This window comes from Protobothrops mucrosquamatus, unplaced genomic scaffold (genome assembly GCF_001527695.2).
Source record: "Protobothrops mucrosquamatus isolate PMUCROS unplaced genomic scaffold, P.Mucros_1.0 scaffold791, whole genome shotgun sequence".
Classification (NCBI taxonomy): Eukaryota; Metazoa; Chordata; class Lepidosauria; order Squamata; family Viperidae; genus Protobothrops; species Protobothrops mucrosquamatus.
The window spans coordinates 414,134-439,018 of record NW_015387058.1 but is presented as its reverse complement, the minus strand read 5'-3'; the positions used below and the strand labels follow the sequence as shown (position 1 = coordinate 439,018).

Genomic DNA, 24,885 nt, shown 5'->3' with positions numbered 1-24,885 from the left:
ATGGGGATACTGCAGTAGTAGTAAGTGTGAAAAATGGTCATAAGTCACTTTTTTAAGTGCTGCTGCAACTTTGAACAGTCACTAAAGGAACTGTTGTAAGTCAAGGACTACCTATACATCACCTGTATATATCTATTTTACATGGATTTCATATTAAGGCTTTCTAACAAAGAAAGCAAAGACTTGGGAGTTTTCTGAGGATGATCAAGTAGGGGTCTCTAATACCTGAATATGCACAAAGAGTATGACCATTAAAAATGTAAAGCTACAGTCCTAAACACATAGCCTGTAGTATTGCCCATTAAAGTTGGTGGAATTTCCTTTTTAACCTGCCACCAACCCAGTCTGCAGTCTGAATTGGAATAATTGTAGAGTAACTCCTTTAGTTTTTTTTCCCCTACCTCATGACTGGAAGCAGGGGGGATTCTATAGAAAGATTTGCCATAGAAAGGTATCCTACTTTCTTAGGGAAATGTCTCGTTGTGGCCAGATTTTTATCACTTTACACCAGATATACTACTGTAATACATTCCTGCATAAGAATTGCAGGATGCGAACACAAAACTATTATGCTAAAGTCTTTTCAAAACTCTCTACAGATGTGTCAAAGCAGCTCTGTTGAGGGAAGGTACACACAGGTCTTACTATTCTGTGCAGATACAGAAAAATGGAAAATAGCCACAATTGCACTTTTTTGGCAATATATTTCCACAACCATAAATATTACATTATCTCTTTGAATAAAGAATTATGTAGCATATATGGTAGCACTGGAAAGAAAGCTTTGTTCTCTTCCTCTGGTGACTAAAGAAAGCTAACTAGCTAAGTAAATAAACAAAACTTTCCAGGCCTGTAGCACCAGTACAGAAGCAGATTCTATGCCAAGTAAAAAAAAGAACAGTATGTTCTCAGTCTAAAATGCAAAACAATTTTCTTTGTGATGGCATATACCAAAGAGCAAAAAAAAAATCCAATATAATATTTTTTTTGTGATTTGTATGCTGAGATCCTTCAAACCCTTGATCTGATTCACACATGAAATACTAACGAGTATGCCTTTTTGTACCCACTACAAAACTCTAGACTAGAGTTGGATTCCCTTTTCTAGTCTAGTCTAGTCATTTCACTCAAATATACAATATATAATTGATCCTGGCTATTGCTACATAGCTGTGGAAAGGAATACCCTGTGAAACACAATTAAGCCACCTGACATTTTGCTTATTTCAAACACAGGCATGGGTGTGGGAGGGCAAGCAGAGGTGAGGAAACATGGACCATGACACCAGCTCTCCCCCTTATATATTTTCATACAATACCGGGATGCTAGCATGAGAGGGCAGTTCTTATGCTGTGATATCACAACACATATTTCAGCATTTTTAGGAACAGCATCATTATGATTAGGCCTCCATATTTCCAACATATTCTCCAGTTTCTCATTCCCATTCTCCTCCACTGTATTGATAGTGGGGGAGGCAAGACTACATAAACTGAACAAAGAGAAAACTTTTTTGAGAATTTATATATTGTTTCTATGTTTAAATAATTTATTGTACATTGTCCAGACTCCATCTGTGAGGGAGATGGGCAGTTCCAAGTTAAATAAAGTTTAACAAATTTCCCCTAGAATGTAAAATGTGTTATATTTTAAGTATAAATGATCAAATAGACTTTCCCTTCCACATAAGGATCAAATACACTTTCAATTCCAGCTAATGTACAGATTCAGATACATAGAATGCCAGGTGGGATGCCAGGTGGGAGTTATATTACAGATATTACAATATGCCAGGTGGGAGTTATATTACAGATATTACAATATGTGCTCAAAGCATGAAGTGGGGATTTTCCATGGCCTTATATTCCAAGAAAAATGAATAGACTGATAGCTAGCCTGGCACCTAACAGCTCTGAGGTGAGAAATTCTGTGGTTTCCTTTTCAGCTTTGGAATCCTCTCCCCCCCCCCAAACATAATATGAGCATATGGTTACAGGCCTATCTATTGCAGTATTTTAAAGTTTGAGGTAAGTGACCAAGTGTGCCTTTGCACAACTTTATATTGTGCACCAACTGTGTCCATTCTTGGAGTGAGAGGCTCTGTTCATGTCAGTCGTGTTGGTTGCCAGTACTTCTGAGTGCAGTTCAAGGTGCCGATAAAGACTTTCTGTTTATTAGGGAGTACCATCTGATGGGGCAAGGGAACCTTCTCTATTCTGACAACTTTTGCTTGGAACATCCTTTCCCCAAGATTAAATTGCCCCTGACTCTATGGGCCTTTTGCATGGCTTTAAAGACATAGTTTTGTCACTGGGCTTGGGGAACTGAATGTAGGTCTCAGTCCAAGCAATACCTGTGAGGATTTGTGTTGTAGCTTTTTTTTACCTTGGGTGTGTGTATGTAACAGATTATGTGTTTGCTGTTGTTTCTTTATTGTTTTATGTTTATATGCCATTTTAATTATTACTAGCTGCCTAGAGTCATGAAGTTGAGACGGGTGACCATATAAATTGAAATAAATGAATAAATATGGTCAGGGCATAAACTCTTAGAAACATGTGAAATATTATAACTGTACTACCCAGAGCAGCATCAAGTTAGTAAATATGGAAGGGTATTAAGAAATTCAGTATTTACGCCATCTCTCACCTTGAAATTCTCAAAGAAGCCACCACCCCCATTCTCTATTTTGTCCTCGTCCCCCGAGGCCAGGCCCATCATGCTGCGGCTACGAATCTGAAGTTCTTCATAAAGGCTCTCCAAAAGTGCACTGCGGGTACGCTCCTGCTCCAGAAAGAGAGAAACAAAAAGAAGCATGTTGTCAAAGATTTCAAGTCAAACTGTGGGAGTGCATGTTGAAAAAAGGAACAGAAGGCCATTTCATGTCTGGATGGGTTACATAATCTGTTGAGTCACTGTCCTGAGCTTACATCCTCCTGTGTTGTCCTGTATGATGTTGTGTTCAGTTCGAAAGTCTCCTATTTATTTACTTAAACGTATACTAACTGTGCTTTTCATTTAAAAAGGGCCAACACTAGAAGGGGCAAATAAGCTTATGAGGATATTCTGCCTGCCTAATCCTACTACTAAAAAGGAAGAATAAATAGGAAGTTGGCAGATAGACATAGGTTATACTTAAAAGGAAATCTGGGCAGTCATTTTGAGAGAACATCCAGGTATGCTTTCAAAATTCCAAATTCCAGTTCAAAAAGACTGCCCACCCTGCCTGAGGAACTATTTCATAAATGCCTGCCTGAAAACTATCATTAATATCAAAAGCCTTAATCTAGATCCCTTCTCAGAGATTCAGCAAGAGATCCTTTGAGAAAGGAATGTTTCTGTGGTGATGCTATAGAATGTTGAAATTTGCCAGAAAATGAATGATGAAAATAATTACTAGCTTTAAGGTAAAAATAATTTATTCTTGTTGCCAGTAAGTTCAGGCTTTCCTTCGATTTTTGTTGTTGTTTTTACTCTCCTTTTACACGACACTTTTGTATACCATAGAGTCAGCAGAAATAATATGTTATTCAAAAGCTTTTTTTTCTGGATGGTTTCACCAAGGTTCCAAATAAGAGTCAGATTGCATCTGCCAAAAACATCATATAAATACAGCCATCCACTTCCCCCCTTTTTAAAGTTATTCTGAACATTCCTTAAAGAAGGTTACCATATTATTAACCAGCTGGATTTTAGGCCCATAACTAATAGGGCCAAAAATGGGCAAATCAGAAGGCATCAGATTTTGGGTGAATTTCTTAAAAATGAAAATAAGAACATCTATTTTTCATTTTAGATTTGCTGAAGTTTTGTGATTTCTCAATTTTGTGAATTTGGTAGTTTAAACTGGGGCGCTTAGGAGAAACAAATCAATGGAAATGACTGTAATCAGTAACTTCTCTATTTATTTCTGAAAGCTATATGCCTGTACAGGTAAACTAGCAAATAGTAGCAAATTAAATATTATCTTACTGGACAGAGTTCATACAAATCAACTGCTGATATATTCAAGCAGATTTGCATGGACCAAATTGTACAAATATTTCAGGAAAGCCTTTAACCATCCCACTTCCAAATATAGCCAGTTTCTGATCCAGCTTCATCCAAATGTTCCAGGGTAATTGATGATCATTACTGTAAGACATTAAAGCCAGAAATGATGGCAAAAAATGTATACCATGTGATTATGTCCTTACTTGAGAAATTATCCTTTTCTTGAGGGAAATGTTCATTTTAAAAGGGCATCAAGTTCTTTTCATTCATTCCCAACCATTAGGAATCTTAAATGTAAATAACATTGGGAAGAATTTTTCTAAGCTGATATTTCAGCAATTTATATACATTGCTAATTGTGCATTTTCATTTCATATATTTTGTTTCATACAGATATTTGCTTGAGAAATTATTAATACAAACATATTAAGTAACCAGACTTACTTCCAACTTGGCAAATTTTTCGGCATGGTAACAGCTATACTCCGCATTGATAAGCTTTGCCAGAAGAAATTCACGGAAATCTGCACCCTGTAAGGAGGAAAAAAGGAAGGGTCCACCATCATGTTGGACATTCTGTAGGGTCTCTTCTCACTTTAACCAATGAGAACCATAACCATTCTGGTTTAAAAATGGAGGGTTGGGGCTTCTGGTTTGCCATCGCAGCTCCTTCAGACGCTGGAAGGCAAGCTCCATCTTTCGCACCCGATTTCGTCCTGCTGGGAGACCCTGGAAAGGGTCGAAAGTCACCCTGTAGAGGTGATGAGCAAGGAAGGGACCCCGCTTGATCGCGGGAGGGTGGTAGCCCTTCCGCTTGATCTGGGGCATAGCAATATGGCTTGTCACTAAGCTGCTGACAGACAAAGTCAAAATTACCATCAAGCACCTTTAAAGCAACGCGGATGAAACTGGGTGAGATCTGATCTTCTCTTTAAGACTTTAAGTATTTTTTCCTGTAAAAGCTGCCCAAAGTATATTTTCCCCCTGTGAGGAGAGAGGGAAGGGAATTTCTACCCCACCCTCTAAGAACAGCGGCGACTGACTACCCAGGGGAATCAAAGCACTATAAGAACAATTTTAATCTAATTGGATCTATATGCTTCTGCAATTTGAAGACTAAAAGTTTTCCTATTCTTACTGGAGATCTTTGTTTTTATCTAAAAAAAGAAATAAAACTTGAAAAACGATTATAAAATCTTTGGACTTAAAAAGCTTTAAACGGCATCGGTGACATCTTGTGGTGAAGTATGGTATTACAACTTGTTATTGCCTAAAAGAGACTTGGCTTGAAGCCCAGACTCTAGATAAAACTCTTCTGACCTTGACAGATACCACCTGTGAGAAACTCAGCTGTAAAGAGAACTTCTGGGCGGCATATTTGGCCTGCTTGAACTATGAATGTAAACCTTTACTGACTTTCAGAGCTATACATGGGGAATTGCTTTCCTATTTCTTTACATGAGAAACATCTGTTATTACACAAGATGATGGAATACCTTGGATTATAAATTCTTACTTGATAAATAACTTCCACTATAAAGACCACCTATAACATGTGAAATAGATGTCCCAAACCTGGTTATAAAAATATTTTTAATGTCTGATTTTAAAGTCTTCAACTTAACACACTATTAAGAGAATATGGATGAAGATCAAGAAAAAATCCTTTACATTTTGAAAGCAATACACGAAACCATTCTTTCAGCTTGTGACAAAATAAGATGCAACATAAAGGAACAAAATGCCAGCTTATATATACAAACCCAGATCATGACTACAATGAAAGAACTAACAATGCAGAAAATAACAGGAGAAGTGGAACAACCAAAAACTAAGACAGAGGACTCAATCGACCAACAAATCCAGCCAATGGAAAATTCAGAAAAGGGAGTAACAACACTGAAAATGGAAAAGACTTTCGATATAAATCAGAAGAAATTTGAGGAGAAGGAAGAAGAACAGATTGAATGGAAGATAAACTTATCAGGACAATTGTGGGAATTGGAGTAATAGGGAGGCGATCTACTGAATATAAATGGGCTAGTTCTTCCAAAAAAACTGCAACTAAATGGTCTTTCTTATTTCAAATAATATATATAATAATAGAGGGAGATCTACTTGATGATTTAAGAGCACTGACATGGAAGGCTAGTTGGCAAAGGAAGAAAGCCAGAATAAGGCTGAAGAAAATTAGGGTTTTGATTTATTAGAGGGGATTTTATATTACTAATTAGAGGATTCAATGTGGTGGAAAATAGAAAATTTTTAGAAAATAAAGTATTATTATAATTGAATAGGTAAGATGTGTAACAAGACTAATAGACCTTGGTATGAAAAGGGAAAAAGGGAGAAGTTGAGATAAGGGGAATTTTGGTCACCTAATTTAAAATATTTGGAAATCAGTTGAAAATAATAATTCTGTTTGTTTAATATGAGATAAAAGATATTACCAGAAAAAGAGAGGGAGTATTTGAACTTTTAAAAATTAGACCCAAATGAAAAAATTTATGAATATTATTGATTTATTGGTTAATCCAGATAATATATATAATGGTTTTGATTTATTGAAGGGGATACTGTATTATTAATTAGATGATTTAATATGGTGGAAAATAGAACAGAACAGAACAAGACTATACTCAAATAGATAAGATGTGTATTTAGAATATTAGATTTTGTTATGAATTGAGATAAGGGAAACTTTGGTTACCTAAAGCTTGGAAATTATAAATATTAAATGTTAATTTGAATATTGATGGGAAATTAAAGCTTGGGAAAAAAGCAATAACGGGACATTGATTGTATATAAGGACTGAATGTAAACACAATTAAGATATGTATAAGCTAAAAATTATTGATAAATGTAATAATGAAGTTTTTACTTAGTTGATAATAATAAGAACTGTATTAGCATAATATGACATAGTACAGTGGTGGCAAACCTATGGCACGGGTACCAGAGGTGGCACTCGGAGCCCTCTCTGAAGGGCACGCGTGCCGTTTCCCCAGCCTTGCCTCCCCCTGTGACTCCCTCCTCTCCAGCAACCCGCCTGAAGGAGAGTCGCCCTCGAGGGTGGCCCACACGGAGCAGCGCAGCCAAGGACATGGCAGCCAGGCAGTGTAGACAAGACTCTGCCCTCACACCCCGTCATGCAGTTGATGCTGCAGGGCATGGGCAGAGGGTGTGGTCGCCATAGCGCTGCTGGGCTGCCTGGGCGATCTGCGTAGAGCCCTGGAGGCGGTGAGTGGTCCTGTGGGCAGGCAGGGCGGGGGATGGGGGGCAGAGCCAGTTTTGGGGCACTCAGTCTCTAAAAGATTCACCATCACTGACATAGTAGATATTAAGGAAAAAGAGAGGAAACTTGAGATTTGTACTAAAGATTTATGTATGTTATTAACCCAGCCACCATGTTGCTTTCTAAATACTTAATTGTAAAATTAGAAAACTAATAAAATATTATATAAAAAAATAATGGAGGGTTGGGAATGCTTTTTAGGAAGCCAAATTAACATGGACTTTATGGAAATACAAGAACCCAGAATATGATTCCATTCACAGCATATACTTGATGAATGCATTGAAATATACTTTAATATGGCCTTGTTTGGACTGTGTGGCTATAAATTCGCTCTCCCCCACGATAATGTATTGTACATGATTCTCATAGGGAAAAAAATCCTCTTCTATATAAAAAGAGTGTGAGCTTTTCTTCAGATGTGGAATTCTTTTGCACAGAAGAGAACACAGACAGCTGGAATGTGTAATACAAGTAGTTTTTAACTTACAACTGTAATAGAGCTGATGTTTGTAAAGTGGAATGCCCAAGCTTCTAGCCTGGATATTATGACCTTTAATGTTTAATGTTGGTCATTAAACAGTCAGTTCACTATGGGATGGGGTTTATTTTGCCAAAAACCAGGAGTAAATGCCACTTTTTAAGCAAAACATCATAAAATGCGGTCATATAACTGGGACATTGCAAATAGTCATAAATATGGGCCAGTTGCCAAGAAATGCAGTCATATGACTGTGGGGGAGTGGTGTTTGGGACTGGGTTTTACGAACCACAGGGAGATCCGTCATAACTTTGAACAGTAGCTAAGTGACCAGTCATAAGTCAAGTACTTCCTAGAAGACCCAAGAGATTTACCTAACCAAGGTTTCACTGAAGAGTCTCAATTGTTCCTGTTGCCTCAGGATATATATTGAGGATTGCGACATGAATGAGCATTAATAGAACATGAATTCAGTCAATGCTCTTGCACCTGTCAATGGAATGCACCCGTGACTTAGGAACAGCAGAGACAAATCTATAAAAATCTCCCTGCTCCTGTTTGCTAACTCCTTACTGCAGCAAACTCTAAATCCTTGCAGCTGGAATTTGCTCTGTACCTCCCTGTTGGATATAAATTGAAACAGTCCCCAAATCTGAAAAAATAGGTTTCAGATTTGCCCACGTGGGTCTAAAAAGCAGAAAAGCAAGATCTGTTTGTAAGATTAACTGTTTGATGCTGTTGCTCTTGTTGTTAACTGATTCACTGTTTGACAATGTGAAATGAACTGCAATCATTGTCTCCAAATTGGCTGTTGTGTTAAAAGGGGAAAAAGGATTATTTCTCAGACAGTTGAACTGCGCACCACAGAATGAAGGATTAGATCACTAAGAGTATTTGATATCATATAAGATTTTCCCAGTCCTGGATAATCTGCAGAAATATCCAGCTTGCAGTGTTGGAAAAAGCTACTCTAGGGACCAGACATACCAACCTTTTTGAATACTGCTGGATTTGGAAGAGGGGGTCCAAAAAAGGGAACATCATCCCGGGCAGTCACAGAAACCTGAAACAATCATAATTAACAGTTTAAGAGACAGTAGAAAGGTCACTGCAGCCTTAAGACAAGAATTAGTAATCAAGTTACATTTCTGTCAACCTGTCTCCAAAGCATGGGATTGACAACACTCCAGTTACAAGTTTCATTTTTAATGCCACGTTTACCCAGGAGAAGAAGGAAGCATTGTAAAACTGGTTTTAAAAAATCAAGCATTTGATCAAGCTATTGTTTATTGAATTTTTTATCCTAGTTCTTTGCAATTAGCTTTAATTTTAATTTATTATACCACTTTGATTGCTTTTTATATTTTATTCAATTATATTCCCCAATACAATAATCATAAATTTCCAAATTCCATGGGGAGGGAATTTTGTCTAGATTTCATATATTTTCCTTTCTATCTCTTACAATATTAGGCCACACAGTATCAATAGTAGAGACCTTCAAGTGTCTAGGTTCTATTGTCTCCAAGGACTTGAAAAGGACACCTAACATTAGAAACCTTCATTACAAAGACACCACAAAGAATGTTCTTCCTGTGTCAACTCAGAAAACTCAGATGGCCCAAGGATATGCTGATACAGTACTACAGAGGAATTATTGAGTCTGTCATTTATACCTCAATAACTGTCAGGTTTGGCATAGCAACCAAACAGGACAGACCCAGACTTCAACGGATAGTTAGGACTGCAGAAAAAAACAATTGCAAGCAGCCTGCCTTCCATTGAGGACAAACCAGAAAGAGGGCTGAGAAAATATCTACAAACCCCTCACATCCTAGACATAATCTATTTCAACTTCTCCCCTCAGGATGCTGCTATAGAGCATTGCATGCAAAAACAACCAGATATGCCTATGCCATCACTCTGATGAACACTTAATTCCCAAAACATCTCATTTCTCATCTTTTTTCATCTTCTCATCTTTTCTCATCTTTCCTATCTTCTCCTATTGATTTCTTATGATTTATCAGTTGTTTGTAACTTATGACTAATGATTGTAACTATGATTATGACCTATGACCTATTACTTGCTGTTTATATTTTTACTGTGAGCTTATGCACTGGAGAAAAAATCCTTGTGTGTCTGATCATACTTGACCAATAAAGATAAGATATTCTATTCTATTCTATTCTATTCTATTCTATTCTATTCTATTCTATTCTACTCTATTCTACTCTATTCTATTCTATTCTATTCTATTCTATTATTATTCTTTAAAAATATATAATGTTTACTATATTATAAAGTTTTATATAAATTTACTGATGGTTTAGTATTTGATTTAGATCCTGATACAGTTCATGTTCTATTGATGCTTGAATTTTAAAAATTCTAGTTAATTTAAGCAGTGCCATTCTGAAATGCTAAATTAATTATTAGCATCCTTTAGTTGAGTTCCCTTATTCTTTTTAGGTTTCTGAATGCCTGATGTACATAACAAGTAAGGCCACAGCATCCACCAGGGGGTCAAGACAGGCAAGATGGTGGTCACACCATTGAGATTCAGGACCACCCTTTGCACATAGACCCACACAATCACAGAAGCTGTATACTATTACTTTGCATAGATATTTGTATAGTATTGATATTAAAGTCATAGGCCCTTTTTAATGCAATTGCAGTATTTCTTCCGAGAACTATCATCAAGAATAATTACTCTCACCATGTTATGCATATTTTTTACCCTACACATGCATGGAAGAAGAAATACATATATTTTATTTTTGTTGAAAAATGAGAACAAGAATGGACTGGAGATTCTGAAGAAAGAAATGGGAGAACATGGTTTTCCCCTTGACATCTGTTTACTCTCCCCAAAATATGAGCATAGACTAATGATTGTTGCTGAGGAATAAAAGAAGGATAGTCCAACAGTAGTGACAGTGAAAAAGTTAGAGAATGATAAAACAGGAACTCAGAATGCAGTAGGCACTGTAATGCCACAGAACATTATATGGCTTCCCCAGGAATGGTAAATTGTGTACTGTGTGTGCATTTACCTTGTACAGAGTCTCCCCACTGGCATTGTGATGGAGTTGCACCACCATATAGGCATGTAGAAAATTTGATGCAATCATATCGGGCACAAAAGGAGTATTTTCATCTTGGAAGACAATGGCTACAATATCGTTCCCGATGTGGCGCTTGCGTTGGAGCTGAAAGGGAACAAAGAAAATTGCACAAAATAGTAACCTATCCTACACAGTTTAGGCCAGGGGTAGGCAATCCTCAAACCAATTCCATCCTATTCCACATTGAGGAATGTTTGTAGCAAGCAAGGTTCTAAGCTGCCCACAGTCACCTTGTAGAAGATGGATGTCATAGAAAAATTAATAAATTAGTTTAAAAATAATAAAATAAAATAATAAAATTAAAATAAATAAAAATAATAATATAAAATAATAAAATAAAATAAAATGTTCGTTATTCTACAACTTGAACCTTTCCCCCTGCAAATCCTGACATCCCTTCCAATTTCTGTTGCTCAAAAACAATGGTGCCATTCTGTTATTTTGGAACAGGAAACCTAAACCTAAACTTAAAACTGTGGTGTAAATCCTAAAATTGGCTTAATGACACTTATCGATATAAAGAATTCTTGCCAAATTCCTTCCCACCAAATCCAAGAAATTACAAAAATCATAGCTCCACCAGTATACTGTGGAGACTGTGGTCTTTTCTAAAGGTTTGTTCAGCCCTGGGCCAGGCTTTGGCTATCCAATTCTGTAAGACAGAATATTTTGCACTTATATACATTTTATTTTCTCTTTTTTTTCACACAGGACTAAAAATGACCATAACCCAACTAAATTGGGAAATTTATGAATGACTTCAAAATAACCCATGTAGTAGAGTTTGAATCTAAGACTAAATCCTGAATTCTGGCTTATCATTATTGTCAAATTCCAATTCATGCACAGCTGAAAGTTAGATTTAAATACAGATTTTTTTTTTACTTATTTATAATAAACAATTAGCAAAATTAAAAAAACATATAAAACATAAAACGAGGCATAAAACAACAATATCTGTTGCCTAATTTTCACTGCTACTATAGTTTATTTGGCTAGCATGCCGGAATGTTTGGGTCTAAAAGGAAGCAATTTAACACATCCATTCTGGCAGAATATTAGTATAAGAGGGCCAACATATAACCCACTGTAAGAACAATATACATAGAACAGATTGCATTGTTTCAATTTCCCCAGTCATATGAGGAAGTGCACTCAATTAATGGGGTTTTAGGGTACAATAGCTATCCTGCAAATACTGAGAAGGGAGTTCATGCTGCCTTCTCATTCTGGAAAAAAATAAGCAATTTAGATAATTTGAAGATTCCCAAGGAGACATTGCAGCCCATCCTGTCCTTCTCTATGAATTTTTATTAGCCTCAAATTGACAATATATCCAAAGACAAACTCTGCCCTCTTCCCAATTCTACTCAACATACCTGCTGGGCATCTCCCTCAGTGAAAGGCAACATTGTAGAGACATGGAACATGATCTCTTTGCCCCGAAAATTTGTGTAGACGGATTCTGTTCCTGTTTGACCTCTTGTGACATCCAGCCCACCTCGGAATCTGAAGAGAACAACAGAGGGAAGGCAAAGGGAAAGAAAGCCAAGAAAAGAAGGACAAAATTATTTGGTTTTATGATCAAAGATGGGGACCTAATTCACGCCTGTAATAATTGCATCTACTACTATTGGTCAAAACTTTTAGTCTGATACATATCTCAGGAGAAAAAAAAAATAGGCCACTAAGGAAACCTATTGCCACATCAGTGAAAATTGTTATTTGCTTCCATTTTCAGTATTTTAAAGGAATCAGTTAACCTCCTATTAGCATATTTGGGCTGAGCTTGAGCCAGAGGACCTATTTTAAGATGGTAAAGATAAACGAACTCACTTGTGAGTCAGTCTGTTGTACTGGTTAAGGCACCATGGTAGAAACCAGGAGACTGTGAGTTCTATTATTATTATTATTATTATTATTATTATTATTATTATTATTATTATTATTATTGTTGTTGTTGTTGTTGTTGTTAATATTATTATTATTTATTATTATTATTACTATTATTATTATTATTATTATTATTATTATTAAAATTCAATTTCTATACTGAACAGTGTGTTATCTAGGTATACAAGTATTAAAATATAATAATCATCACATTCATAATAGTCTTATCAAGATACAATCATATACTAAGAAATAGCAATCAAAATATTAAAAATAGTATTACCCACATTAACATTAGTTATATAACAATCAAATTATTTACTAATCCATTATAAGTCTTATTTACATAATCCACATATTCTCATATTTCCAACTTTCTAACCTCTGTTTTTGTCAACTAACCATTGGTAAAATAAATCCCATGTCATATAATATTCCATTTTTTCTTTAATTTTTAATGTTAACCTATCCATTTCTGCACATTCCAGTATTTTTTTTAATTATATTCTCCTCTGTAGGAGTTTCTTCATTTTTCCAAAATTGTGCATATACTATCCTAGCTGATGTTAGAATATGTAAAACTAAATAAGTATTGCCTTTATTGTAATTTCCTGGTAACATGGTAAGAATATCTCTGGTTTTAGATCTATATGTTGTTTTATCATTGCTTCCAACCATACATGTATTTTATTCAATATTTTTTGCTTTGGGACATGTCCACCACATGTGATAATACGAACCTGGTATTTGATTACATTTCCAGCATTTAACAGATTTATCTTTGTACATCTTCACTAGTCTCGCAGGTGAAAGGTGCCATCTGTAGAACATTTTATAAAGATTTTCTTTATATGCTGTTGACATTGTAAGTTTATAGTTTCTATCCCACAGTTTCTGCCATTTATCTAATTCTATTGTGCAGCCAAAATTTTTAGCCAATATTACCATTATCTCTTTTACTTGTTCTTCTTCCAATTTAGTACTTAATAAATAATTGTATATCTTTTTAATTAATTTCTCATCTATCCCCATTAGAATCTGATCCAGTTCAGTTGGTTCTTTATAAAAGCCATATAACTTACTGTCTTTTTCATATCTGGATTGTATCTGTAACTGTGGCCACCATGATAGGCCAACCCCTAGTCTATTAAGTTCTTGTTTAGTTTTAAGTTCCCCCTTTTCATTTAGTACGTCATCATATCTTATAATTTTTTCCATATTGATTACATTCAGATGTATTAAGGCTTCCATTGTAGATAACCAGACTGGTATTTTCAAATAGTGTTGTTCTTTAATTTTTGTCCATACTAGCAGTAATGCATTCCTAATATAATGTCTTTGAAAGTAGCTATGTATATCACTCTTCCCATACCATAGAAATGCGTGCCATCCCAATTGAGGGTCATGTCCCTCTAGTGTCAGCAATCTTATGTTCCTCAAATTGATCCATTCTTTCACCCACGTGAGTACTGACTGTGAGTTCTAGTTCCATTCACCTGCCTTGGGTATAAACCAGCTGGGTGACTTTGGGCCAGTCACTCTCTTTTAGCCAGGGGTGTCAAACTGCCAGCCCGCGGGCCAGTTGCATCATGCGGAGGCCACGCCCACCCCAGCTCCAGCAATGCGAAAAAAGTCTTGATACATCACGACATGTCACGTGACGCGGTAAGTTTGACATCCCTGCTCTTAGCCTCACAGCAGGAAAGGGCAAACTACTTCTGAAAAACCTTGCCAACAAAACTGCAGGTATTAATTCAGGCGGTTGCCAGAAGTCAACACTGATTTGATGGCACAAACAGTTGTAGTTTGAGATCTGTACTAAAACATTTTGTATGTTACTGAACATTTTGTATGTTACTGAACTATTGATTAACCCAGCCACCACATTGTTTTTTAAATACCTAAATGTAAAATTAGAAAATAAAAAATTATTAAAAAAAAGAATTTAAAATAAAATACAGTAAGCAAAAAAAATCAAGATTTAAGAAAGTTAAATAGATTAGGAGACTTGGAATATTGGCTATTTTTGCTATAAGATCTAAAAAACAAGTAGGTGGTTAAATAATATACTTGTTGAAAATGACTAAAATGGAACTAAACCCATATTGGGAACTGAGACTTGATGAAGGTTGCAAATGGACACTAGAGGGAACTAAAGGGCCAAGCCAAAAAAAAAAAAGTCAAAATGGCTAAGTTGGCTATAACCTTTTCTTATCCTAAAGTTTTTGATAAATGGATCAAAATGTTAACTAAAATCTCAGAATAAATACAAATTTCAATGGATAAATTTTTAAAAGATGAGAAAAAAAATTAAAAACTTTTACATGGTATGGATATTATAAAGTTTGAAGGCATGAAAGAAAACACAATTGAGATTACCAGAATGGGAATACAAAAAGAACAAATCAAGAAAAGGATCTGGACATGGAACAGCTGCAACAAGAAATCCTGGACAAGGTCTCTTTATGGGATTTATAAAGTAGGCTGGTGAAAGCTTTGAAGACTCGTCTTAAATGCCAATGATTGATGAAAAATCAAACCCACTGTAATGAGTTAAGGGCTAAAATTGCGAAGAGCAAAAAGAAAGAATATAAAGTTGGACTGTTTGATCAGGGATAAATTATTTGTTTAATATTTCTGCTAACTCTTAATTTCTAGTTCAGTTTGTATTAGTTTTTACTGTGTTTATTAAAAACTTTATTAAAAATTATATTTTAAAAAGAAGGCCATCAAGGGCAATACAGGAAAGATGATTTGGTAGTAGGCGTAACATGGAAAGCACTTACCCACGAAAATCCTGCAGCTGGATCCTATCACCCAGGAGATCTAAAAACTCTAAGAAGCCTAGACTCTCTTCTGTATTACTGAAGACTTCTTCCTCTGTGGTCTGGGGGAAAAAAGAGAAGAAAAGAAAGTGGGAGGAGACAGCCATTGCTCATTCTTTCTTAAATGATCCTAGGATCCTTGTGTACAAAGGATGCAAGTGCGAAATGGTGTACAGCTGAGGTGCTCAGGTTCAATCATAATAAGTTATTCACCTCATTGAGTGATTCCGGACAAGCCACTTTCCCAGCCTTGTCAACCTCCTTAAAGAATTGTTACAGGAGTGAAATGTATTTGGGGTGAAATATGCATTCCAGTGTTTGATTTTCAAAAATAAAAATAAAAAATGTAAGTAGAGAAATAAAACTCCTACTGTCTCTTCCTCTTCAATACTTCCTCATTTTTCCCTGACCCACAGAATGATGAAACATGCTGTGCTGGTTTAGGCTGCCAATGCAGGGCCTGTGAGACACTACCAAGCTGCCTTTATTCTTGGTTGGCCCGTAACCCTCATGAAGCCTATGAAAAAGCACTTTCTGGCTTTGCAATTCCAACGGTAAACTGTATGTTAATGCATAGCACAGCCTTAAATGCTCAAGAAAAGTGATTTTGATGCTTATTCTAGTTAACAACAACAACAACAATAATAATAATAATAATAATAATAATAATAATAAAAGCTGGAAGGGACCTTGGAGGTCTTCTAGTCCAGCCCCCTGCTCAAGCAGGAGTTCCTATATCATTTCAGACAAGTGGTTGTCTTGTCTGAAATGATATAGTTATTATGTAATTCTTGGCCCAGGGCCCTTCTAAGTCTTCTTGGAGGACTTTCCCCCCCACCCTTCATCTGACCAGCTCTTCAAACAGTAACAAAGATTCTCCAGACTGAATATGTATGGCTTGAGCATGGAGCAGAAAACTCAGTATCTACTTTACTCTAGTCTGAAAAACTTTTCTTTATGATGGGGAAAAATCAGAACTTTTCAGTGTGCCTCACCTTTTTGTGTGGCAAGCGAAAATTTGCTAATTGCTGACTGTACCCAACCCTGCTTTCCCTGTGCAGGTTTTAAGAGAGATGCACCCAAACTAGATGCAATGGGGAAAATAAATATTAGGTTTATAGCAAAGGTAGGAGGCATATCAAGTGGCTTCCTGCATGAAACAGCCTCTATGTTTTACCTTTTAAAAAATGTTAATTTTGTTTAATTTTTTTTATTGCTGTTTGAGTACTCTATTCTATTCTGTACTTTAAAACAAAAGCATGAGAGTTCAGATGCTGGCAGAGTTATTGTGCTGTAAGCTGCGAAGATGTGGAATGAGAAAACTTTATCAGATCAAAATTTTCTGCAGAATATTTTCCACTTCAAACAAATTTAGCACTTTCAAAACTATATGGAGTTTGATTATCTATTGCCCAACATTGTTTCCAACATTACACTAAAAGCATTTTTTCTCCGCACATCAAAGCTTTTAATTTCCTTGAATGCACAGTTGTACTTTCACCAAATAGACTAGATTTTGATTTTTTTCACATCAAATAGTGTAGCCCCAAATAGACGTGCAGGATATTAAGGTAGAATCATATTCATTTGCAGAAGAAAGAAAAAACCCAAAGTCCATATCTCTAGTAATAGGTATACTGTATTCTTCCACTTAGATTAAGGAACAAAAGGCAACTGACCTTTTCTTCAAAAAGAGTAACATATATCCTGAAATGGCTCCAAACCTTTGAAGCAATTTTTTCCCACCAACCTTGCCTGTTATTTCCCACTGCTCCTGTTTTCAGTTACTGAGATAAGGCAGAAGTGGCTGAGAAGAGCGGGCATAAGATTAACAAGAAAGAAGTGACTATATACAAGCAGCAGAAGAGAGGGAGGATGCAATGGAAGGAATGGAGGTTTGTCTCCAGTTTCCCCACATATACATTGGATGGAAAGCCAGAGCGACAAGTGTGAGAGAGAAAAGTATTTTTACCTGCCCAAATTTTTGGTAGATGACGCCAAACTTGAAGTTATTGCTGATGACATGTTCATCAAATGCAACAATGAGTTGGGAAGCCTAGGAGATGGAGAAAAAGCTTGAATTAGCAGGCAAGTGCTTGGAGAAAAAAATATCTATATGGCACGTTAAGAAACATAAAGGGGTTACCTTAGGATACAGCACAGGAAAGAAGCGGTCAACATTCACATCTTCACAGAGTAACTGCAAGGCAAAGTAGGAGGACTTAGCATTCCTAATGTAGGAACCTGACTTCCTAGCCAAAGGACAAATGCCATTATGATTAATACGAGTCATAGGAGGCTTTGTATTTTCAAAAGATTTGCATTTGCAAGGGATTTGTCTTTTAATTTATTCCTTCTCTTGTTCAATTATTAAACTCACATTTATAAATTTTAAATGTAGTAAATGACTTTGGAAATTAAATGTGGGTTTTAAACTTGTAATTGGTTAAACTGTCACACTATGAAGACTGGATTAAGCATATATACTTGGGGGTTTTACATGCAAGTTAGCTGAAAAGAAATGATTATACTTAGTCCCCCAAGAGTAAACCTCTTAATAATTAATGTCAATAACCCTCTTCCATCCATCTTTCAAAGGTGCCAAAGTAAAGAGTTATCAATTGGGAAAGATTGCTGCATTAGGTGAATGAAAGTAAAGGATTCAATGGGCAAAGGAGCCCATTCAACAGAAAAGGAGGAATTCAATGGGAAAAGAGCCAGAAAGCCAAGTTATTGGAAGCTTCATAATGAGAAAACCGGATATTCATGTCCTAAGCTGTTTAGGAATGCCAAGGTCAAAAGCAAAATTTTAAATTGCTCCAGTAAGCAATTGACAATCAATGAAGATCTCTCAGTCCGGATATCTTATGATTGATGTTCCTTGCAGTAATCAGTAGCTTGTCCACTGCAATTTACATCAACTGCAATTTGTAGATACTTTTTAAGAGCAGCTCCACATAAAGCAATAGTTGGGATAGGATGTAGAATGTCATTACGATGGTAGGAATGACTGGCAATTAACCCATTGCTTATAGTTGTGCAAACATGCTTCTCTTCACAGCTATCCCCTAATAACTGAATGACAACTCAAGTCCAGAGCTTTCTTAGACTGGAAATCTGTTCTTTCTGGAGGAGAACAGTGCCATTCCAAACAGGTTCCAATTTAAACCTCAAGTCAAACATTCTTCTTACCAGTAGCACCTTACGTTTTTTCAGCTTATTCTTCTCCATTCAGTCTGAATTTAACCAACATTCCAAGCACTAATTGCTTCCTTTGAAATAGATAATGGGGAGTGTAGAAGTGACATTATGACATCCCAAAGTTGCAAATGACCTCCCTACAGTTTCATGTAGATGTTAAACAACATGAGGAAGAGATTGAACCCTCTGAGACCGAATCCTCTGGACTCCTGTAAATCAGTGATCTAGATGTTGAGCAATAATTCACACAACCTTACATTTAGGGTGCATCCAAAAGATCTGAATTACTGCAAAACAGTGCCTCTCAAGGCCAATTCCAGCACACAGTCCACAAAGACACATTGTGGATGGCAATTGCAGCTCTTGAGATTTCCAGGAAAACTAGAAGGATCACATTCATCTCCATCTACTTTCTGCCATAGGACATAATCCAAGGCAACCAAATCATTCTTAGCACCATAGGAAAAACATCACTTGAAATGGATCCAGATAATTATGTCAAGAAGCATCTGGAACTCTGATGCCCCTATCTTTTCAGTTATCTTATTCCAGAATAGATACTTTCTATTTCTATAATTACAAAGATTATCCAGATTCAGTAAGGGTTTTTTAAAAAATAAAGTTCATATAATTGAGACCTTCAGCTCATGGAGAAATTAATCACCTCCCAGTCATAAAACTAGTTCCATACTCCAGCCCTCCATCCATTTCCTTAAATGCACTCAGCTTCTTGATAAACCCAACGTGCTGCTGGAAGAAGAGGGCCATAAGAGCCATATTGTTGGCTGTGCTCCACAGATTGCCCAGGGTTTGAACAATATTGTTGACTGGTGAGGCAGGAAATTCCTCAAGTACATCCAGGAAACTATCCAGATCCATCAGAGACCTGGGTCTAACCAATCGAGCAGATCCTCCACTCCTGTAGAGATTTATAGCAGCTTCTCCTTTCCAGTGTTACTTCACATTGCTGTTTCTCCAATGCTGATAGATTGTAGAGATTTATTGATCTGGATCAATGATCCTGCATGTGGACATGTATGAAGGATAGGGATGTAAGAGCAGCATATATGTCCATGTATGAATGTCTGTACACACATGTAATCCCCGAACAGGTAAAGGTTCTCCACCCAACCTTTAAGAGTGTGCTAATTGTCATAACTTGAAGAAGTGCTGCAATAATGAACTGAAGGAGTCACAGTTTTCATGGAACCTTTGAAACCATCACAGAGAAAACATTAAGCAACATTAAATAGCAAAAGTCTAAGCCAGACTTTGACAGTAAAAGGGTAAAGTTTGGAACACTTACCTTGGCCATTTGGACAGCATTAGGAAACTCTGTCAGGCAGGATATGGGAATGAGATCATGCTTGGTAGAGGCTCGGGCTCTATTTGAGCAACAAGAAAAAGCAGAATAAATTAAAGAGCAACCAAGCAATGAGGGATGGGCTATAGCCCACTTTTTCCCCACCACAATCTATTCTGCTGGAGAGAAAGACACACAGTGGCAAATTCTGCTACACGTAAATTAATTGTCATACTAAGGGGATTCAGATGAGACTTGTGGACATTTCTTATATCAGCAGTAATGAACCTAACCAAACAAGTCACTGAGAAAAGGTTTAAAAAACAGACTGGGACAAGGACAGGCAGTTGCCAGTTTAAAACAAGCTTTAGAAAAACCAACCAACAGAAAGAGAACTTACTGAAAAGGCTGGCTGACTAGCCCTGTGATATCATGAGGGTGGTGGCATCAAAGGGCAGTTTTACCTCAGCAACAGATGGAGATGGTCTTGCTCTTCGACCTGTTCATACTTCACAGAAAGAACCAAGTAGCCCAAAGCTGAATCATTGGCATAGAAATTCTGATGCTCCTAAAACAGAGACATCAAAATGCTTGTCTTATCTTACGATATTCCCAAATAAACAAATAAATGAACAGGCTCAGACTCTCCTACAAATGTTGGATAACCCAGCTATGATGTAACAAGAGAGTCAGTTTGCTGTAGAGGTTAAGGCATCAGGCTACAAACTTTGGAGACTGGGAGTTCTAGTCCTGTCATAACTAAATTCCTGAAATTGGAAAGTCCTCCAGACTTCATGGTTTTTCAGTGGATATACAAAACGTATATCAGCTATTTATATCTTTTATTTTACTAGAGACATATTGTAGCATTTTCAAAAGAAAAATCCCAGGATTTTAATGAGGCAAATATAGTCATAATTGGAAATGATCCCTCTGTGTTCTAATTATAGATATAGTTCCTTGATAAATATGGGAGTTAAGTTTTTAAAAGCTGCTTTGGCCCACAAATTATAGCTTGTTCTTCTGACTACAAATCCAGTTCAGGCTGGATTTGTACATGTACATAAAACAAATCCAGTTCAGGCTGGATTTGTACATGTACATAAAAATTCCAGCATTATTAAAGTTTTCTTTACTGATATTTATTCTAGCTGTGTTTAAAATAGACAGGACTCAGCAGCTATACTATAATTTCTTTGGATGCTGAAAAGTCTTTGATGAGGTTTCTTGGACGTTTTTGAGTTTAGTTTTAACTCATTTTGGGCTTCTCCATAAGTTTAGTCTTTGGATTGATATTATCCACTCCACCAGTGCATCATAGGTGACAATTAATAGCTATTGTATAAATGTATTAATTTATGCCAAGTTATACACCAGATAAATTGTTCTCGCAAATTCTGAATTCTTAATGTATTCTCTCTCTCTCTCACACACACACACACACATACCACATACTATGTTGTATTTTATAGACAGGTTTTCATACTCTAATTAATACAATATCCTATTGTATTTGGTTATTCTATAAATTAGAGGAAGCCAGGCTGGATCCCGTTGGATCATAACAACAATTCTGACAAACAGATGGATTGTTTTATATGCGTTTAGACTTCATTTCAATACTGAATGTAATCAGCAGATATACATTGAAACACTGTGTTGCCAATACATTTTTCAGCTCTAATGAAAGTGTTACACGTTACAGTATGGGATAGTACAGTTTTAAAATAGTTGGTTAATCTAATTTTGCATAAATTGGGGCTATTTATAAATACTACTTTGGATCAGTTCAATTCTGAGGAAGACATTTAAAATACTTTTTGGAAAATTAATAAATTAATATTTGATACGGTGCATGCATTGGCAATTCATTCAACTCAAGCACATGTCCAGATGCTACTGTTGTTTTTTAATATGTATGGTGTTTGGACCTTATAGAGGAACTAAGTATACTCCTAAGTCAGTAAATCTTTTTGGGAGCTGAAGGAAGTTGATATTAGTTATTTGTGTGACTTCAGAATAATGAGCTTGAATGTCTTGTCTTAGTGAAATAGTAAAGAGTTGTTTTAAATAACAAATAATTTTTTATTATCTTAAAATGAGATTAATTTTTAAAAGCTTCATCTTACGGTATAGCTCAAAAATGTTTAATAAGGATTCATTGCAATTATCCTGCTAATAAGGACTGTTTGCAATCATGAGTTGGAACATTAACACAGATGCTTTGCATTTGTCCTGTTATTGCCACATTTGGGTCTAACATTAATAGGATAAATATATTAATATGGATAAATATTAAGCATACAAAATGCTTATGTTCTTCTTGATTCTAATTACCAGTATACCTTATCAGAACATATCACAAATCAATCAAACCATCAAGAATTTTGACTTTGAGGGGCATGGGATTAGCTAAATTCTGGGACAAAAAAAAATATATTCCTGATTTACAGGGTATGTGTTGTCTGTCAATATTTGAATTCATTTTTTCTAGCATAGTGAAAGACTTTCAAGTAATAAAAACAAAGTTTTGGAACTGTTCTGTTGATTACATAATTTCCTAAGCCTTTTTTGTTTTTTTATGATGGTGATGATGATGATTAATTTTGAGGTTATGTTATACTGTTAATATATATATATACCTTTCCTTCTCTACTCTACTAGAGTACCATATTCTACTATAATAAAATTAAAAATTAAATTGACATAGTAAAGTTCAAATTTGAATCTCTAATAAAATTACCGGTACTTGAAAAGTACTATTTTTAACATTGCTGTATAATGTTTTGCTTTCTTAACCAAGTTGTATCCACAGATTTATACTGCAAATTATTACAAAGAAAATACCTAAAATATAAAGGCTTGGAGTATGTTAAATAATATAAACTTTTACCTTTCCTAGGAAGTATTTGCGGTACAGCTTTGCTGTTGGATCACACTCCAGCCTCACTTTGCCACTGCAAGGAGATGGCAAGTCTTGCAACTCAAGGCCTGATACGGGTAGGCTGTGAGAGGTCCCTTCAATCCAGTAACCCCCAAACTGTGGTAAGATGATTAGAGGGTACGGCCAGCCCCTCTGCAATACCTTTTAAGAAAGAAGGGAATCTGCACTTGCATTTGAAATTAATCAAATTCCATAGCTATACACATCTAAGCACTTTAAATCACCCCTCCTCAATCCACTTCTTCCACATGAATTGGATTACAACTTTTGTCAAGTATATCTCAGCATCCTCCTTCTACTTCAGAGCTCCAGGAGTTCATCCTCCTGAAATAGCCATGGATTTTTTTAAAAAAAGAACTAGACCTGCAGAAAAGAAAATCCTATCAAAAAACCTCAGAAGTGCAATCACCCAAAGTGATACTTTATCCTTCTTTAGCTGAAAAACCTGAGCCAGAATTAGCTCTGCTCAATTAAAATATATGAACTCAAACCATCATTGACTCACCTCATGGATGCTGGGATATGGGATGTATTCCTCTTCTCTCTGAAAACGCATAGAGGCCATTAGTAAATGCATAGAGTGTTGGAAAGAAATCTTATAATAATAAAGAATGCAGGCAGTTGTTTGAACCAGAGGTAAAGTTTATTTCTGAGAGCACAATGTATAGAATCAACTGTCAGAAATCGCTGAGTTTGAGTCTTTTCTAAGAGCCTTTTATAGAGAGAAATCCTACCTTGGTTCCTCAAAAGCATGCAAAATATACCCTTTAAGAATTCCACAAAACTAGACTTAGCCAGCGTTCCGAGAGAGAGAGAGTGCTTTTGCATTTAGACACCCTGCCGAGTGGCAATTTCTGTAACATTTTGTAGAATCAGTGTTGGAAAAGACCTTGGAGTCTTCCAGTCCAACCCCCTGACCAAGACAGAAGTCCTCATACCATCTCAGACAAACAGTTGTCCAATATTTTTCTTGAGAACCTCCAGCAATAGAACATCCACAACTTTGGGAGACCAGCTGTTCCATTGCTTAACAGTTCGGCCTGGAGATTCCTCCTTATTTCCAGGCTGGATTTCCTTCTGATGAGTTTCCACCCATTGCTTCTTGTTCTACCCTAAGGTGCTATGAAGAGTAAATCAATGTCCTTTTCCCTATGGCAGCCCTTCAAGTATTGGAAGATTACTATCATGTCTCCCCTCAATCTTCTCTTCATTAAGCTAAAAATACCTAGTTCCTTTAGGTGTTCTTCATAGGACTTAGCTTCTAGACCCCTTATCATCTTTGTTGCTCTTCTCTGCATTATTTTCAGAGCCTGGGTAATTTTTTTTGCATTGTGGTATCCAGAACTGGATGCAGTATTCCAAATGTGGCCTCAGAATGGTACTATTTTTATTTTTATTTTTAAAAAATATATTTTATTGATTTTTACAATCATAATCCCTAGTGCCTAGTGAACAGCGTGATGTCTTGGTTCATATATTTAAAAAAATAATCAGTAATAATTAATTAACAGTCAATAATGATTAATTTTTATAATTACATAATTAGTGTATTAATTAGTAGTGTATTTCTTTGATCTTCCCTTCTTCCAATAGTATTCGCCTTCGTCAACCTTAAACAAATATAATTCTTAATATTTTCATTTTTTTCGTATTTGTGGAAATAATAATAATGTCCATATATGACATTTTTTCTAATCAACTTGTATTGTATTTATAAAAATCATCTTATTGATTCATCATCATCATCATCATCATCATAAAGTTGGAAGGGACCTTGGAGGTCATCTAGTCCAACCCCCTGCTCAGGCAGGAAACT

The 24,885-nt window shown here is 36.0% G+C and overlaps 1 protein-coding gene across 1 annotated transcript in view; it reads right to left on the bottom strand.

Moving 5' to 3' along the window:
* LOC107289970 (rap1 GTPase-activating protein 1-like) overlaps window positions 1-24,885 on the bottom strand; it is a 48,619-nt gene that overhangs the window by 13,646 nt on the left and 10,088 nt on the right. Inside the window, exons 4-15 of the mRNA XM_029284653.1 lie at window positions 23,575-23,613; window positions 23,019-23,210; window positions 20,590-20,693; window positions 20,129-20,207; window positions 17,768-17,821; window positions 17,594-17,677; window positions 15,583-15,683; window positions 12,283-12,412; window positions 10,832-10,987; window positions 8,763-8,834; window positions 4,439-4,525; window positions 2,651-2,785 (exon numbers count right to left, since the gene is read on the bottom strand). Coding sequence (XP_029140486.1) covers window positions 2,651-2,785; window positions 4,439-4,525; window positions 8,763-8,834; window positions 10,832-10,987; window positions 12,283-12,412; window positions 15,583-15,683; window positions 17,594-17,677; window positions 17,768-17,821; window positions 20,129-20,207; window positions 20,590-20,693; window positions 23,019-23,210; window positions 23,575-23,613 — 1,233 coding nt within the window. The remainder of the gene's footprint in view (window positions 1-2,650; window positions 2,786-4,438; window positions 4,526-8,762; window positions 8,835-10,831; window positions 10,988-12,282; window positions 12,413-15,582; window positions 15,684-17,593; window positions 17,678-17,767; window positions 17,822-20,128; window positions 20,208-20,589; window positions 20,694-23,018; window positions 23,211-23,574; window positions 23,614-24,885) is intronic.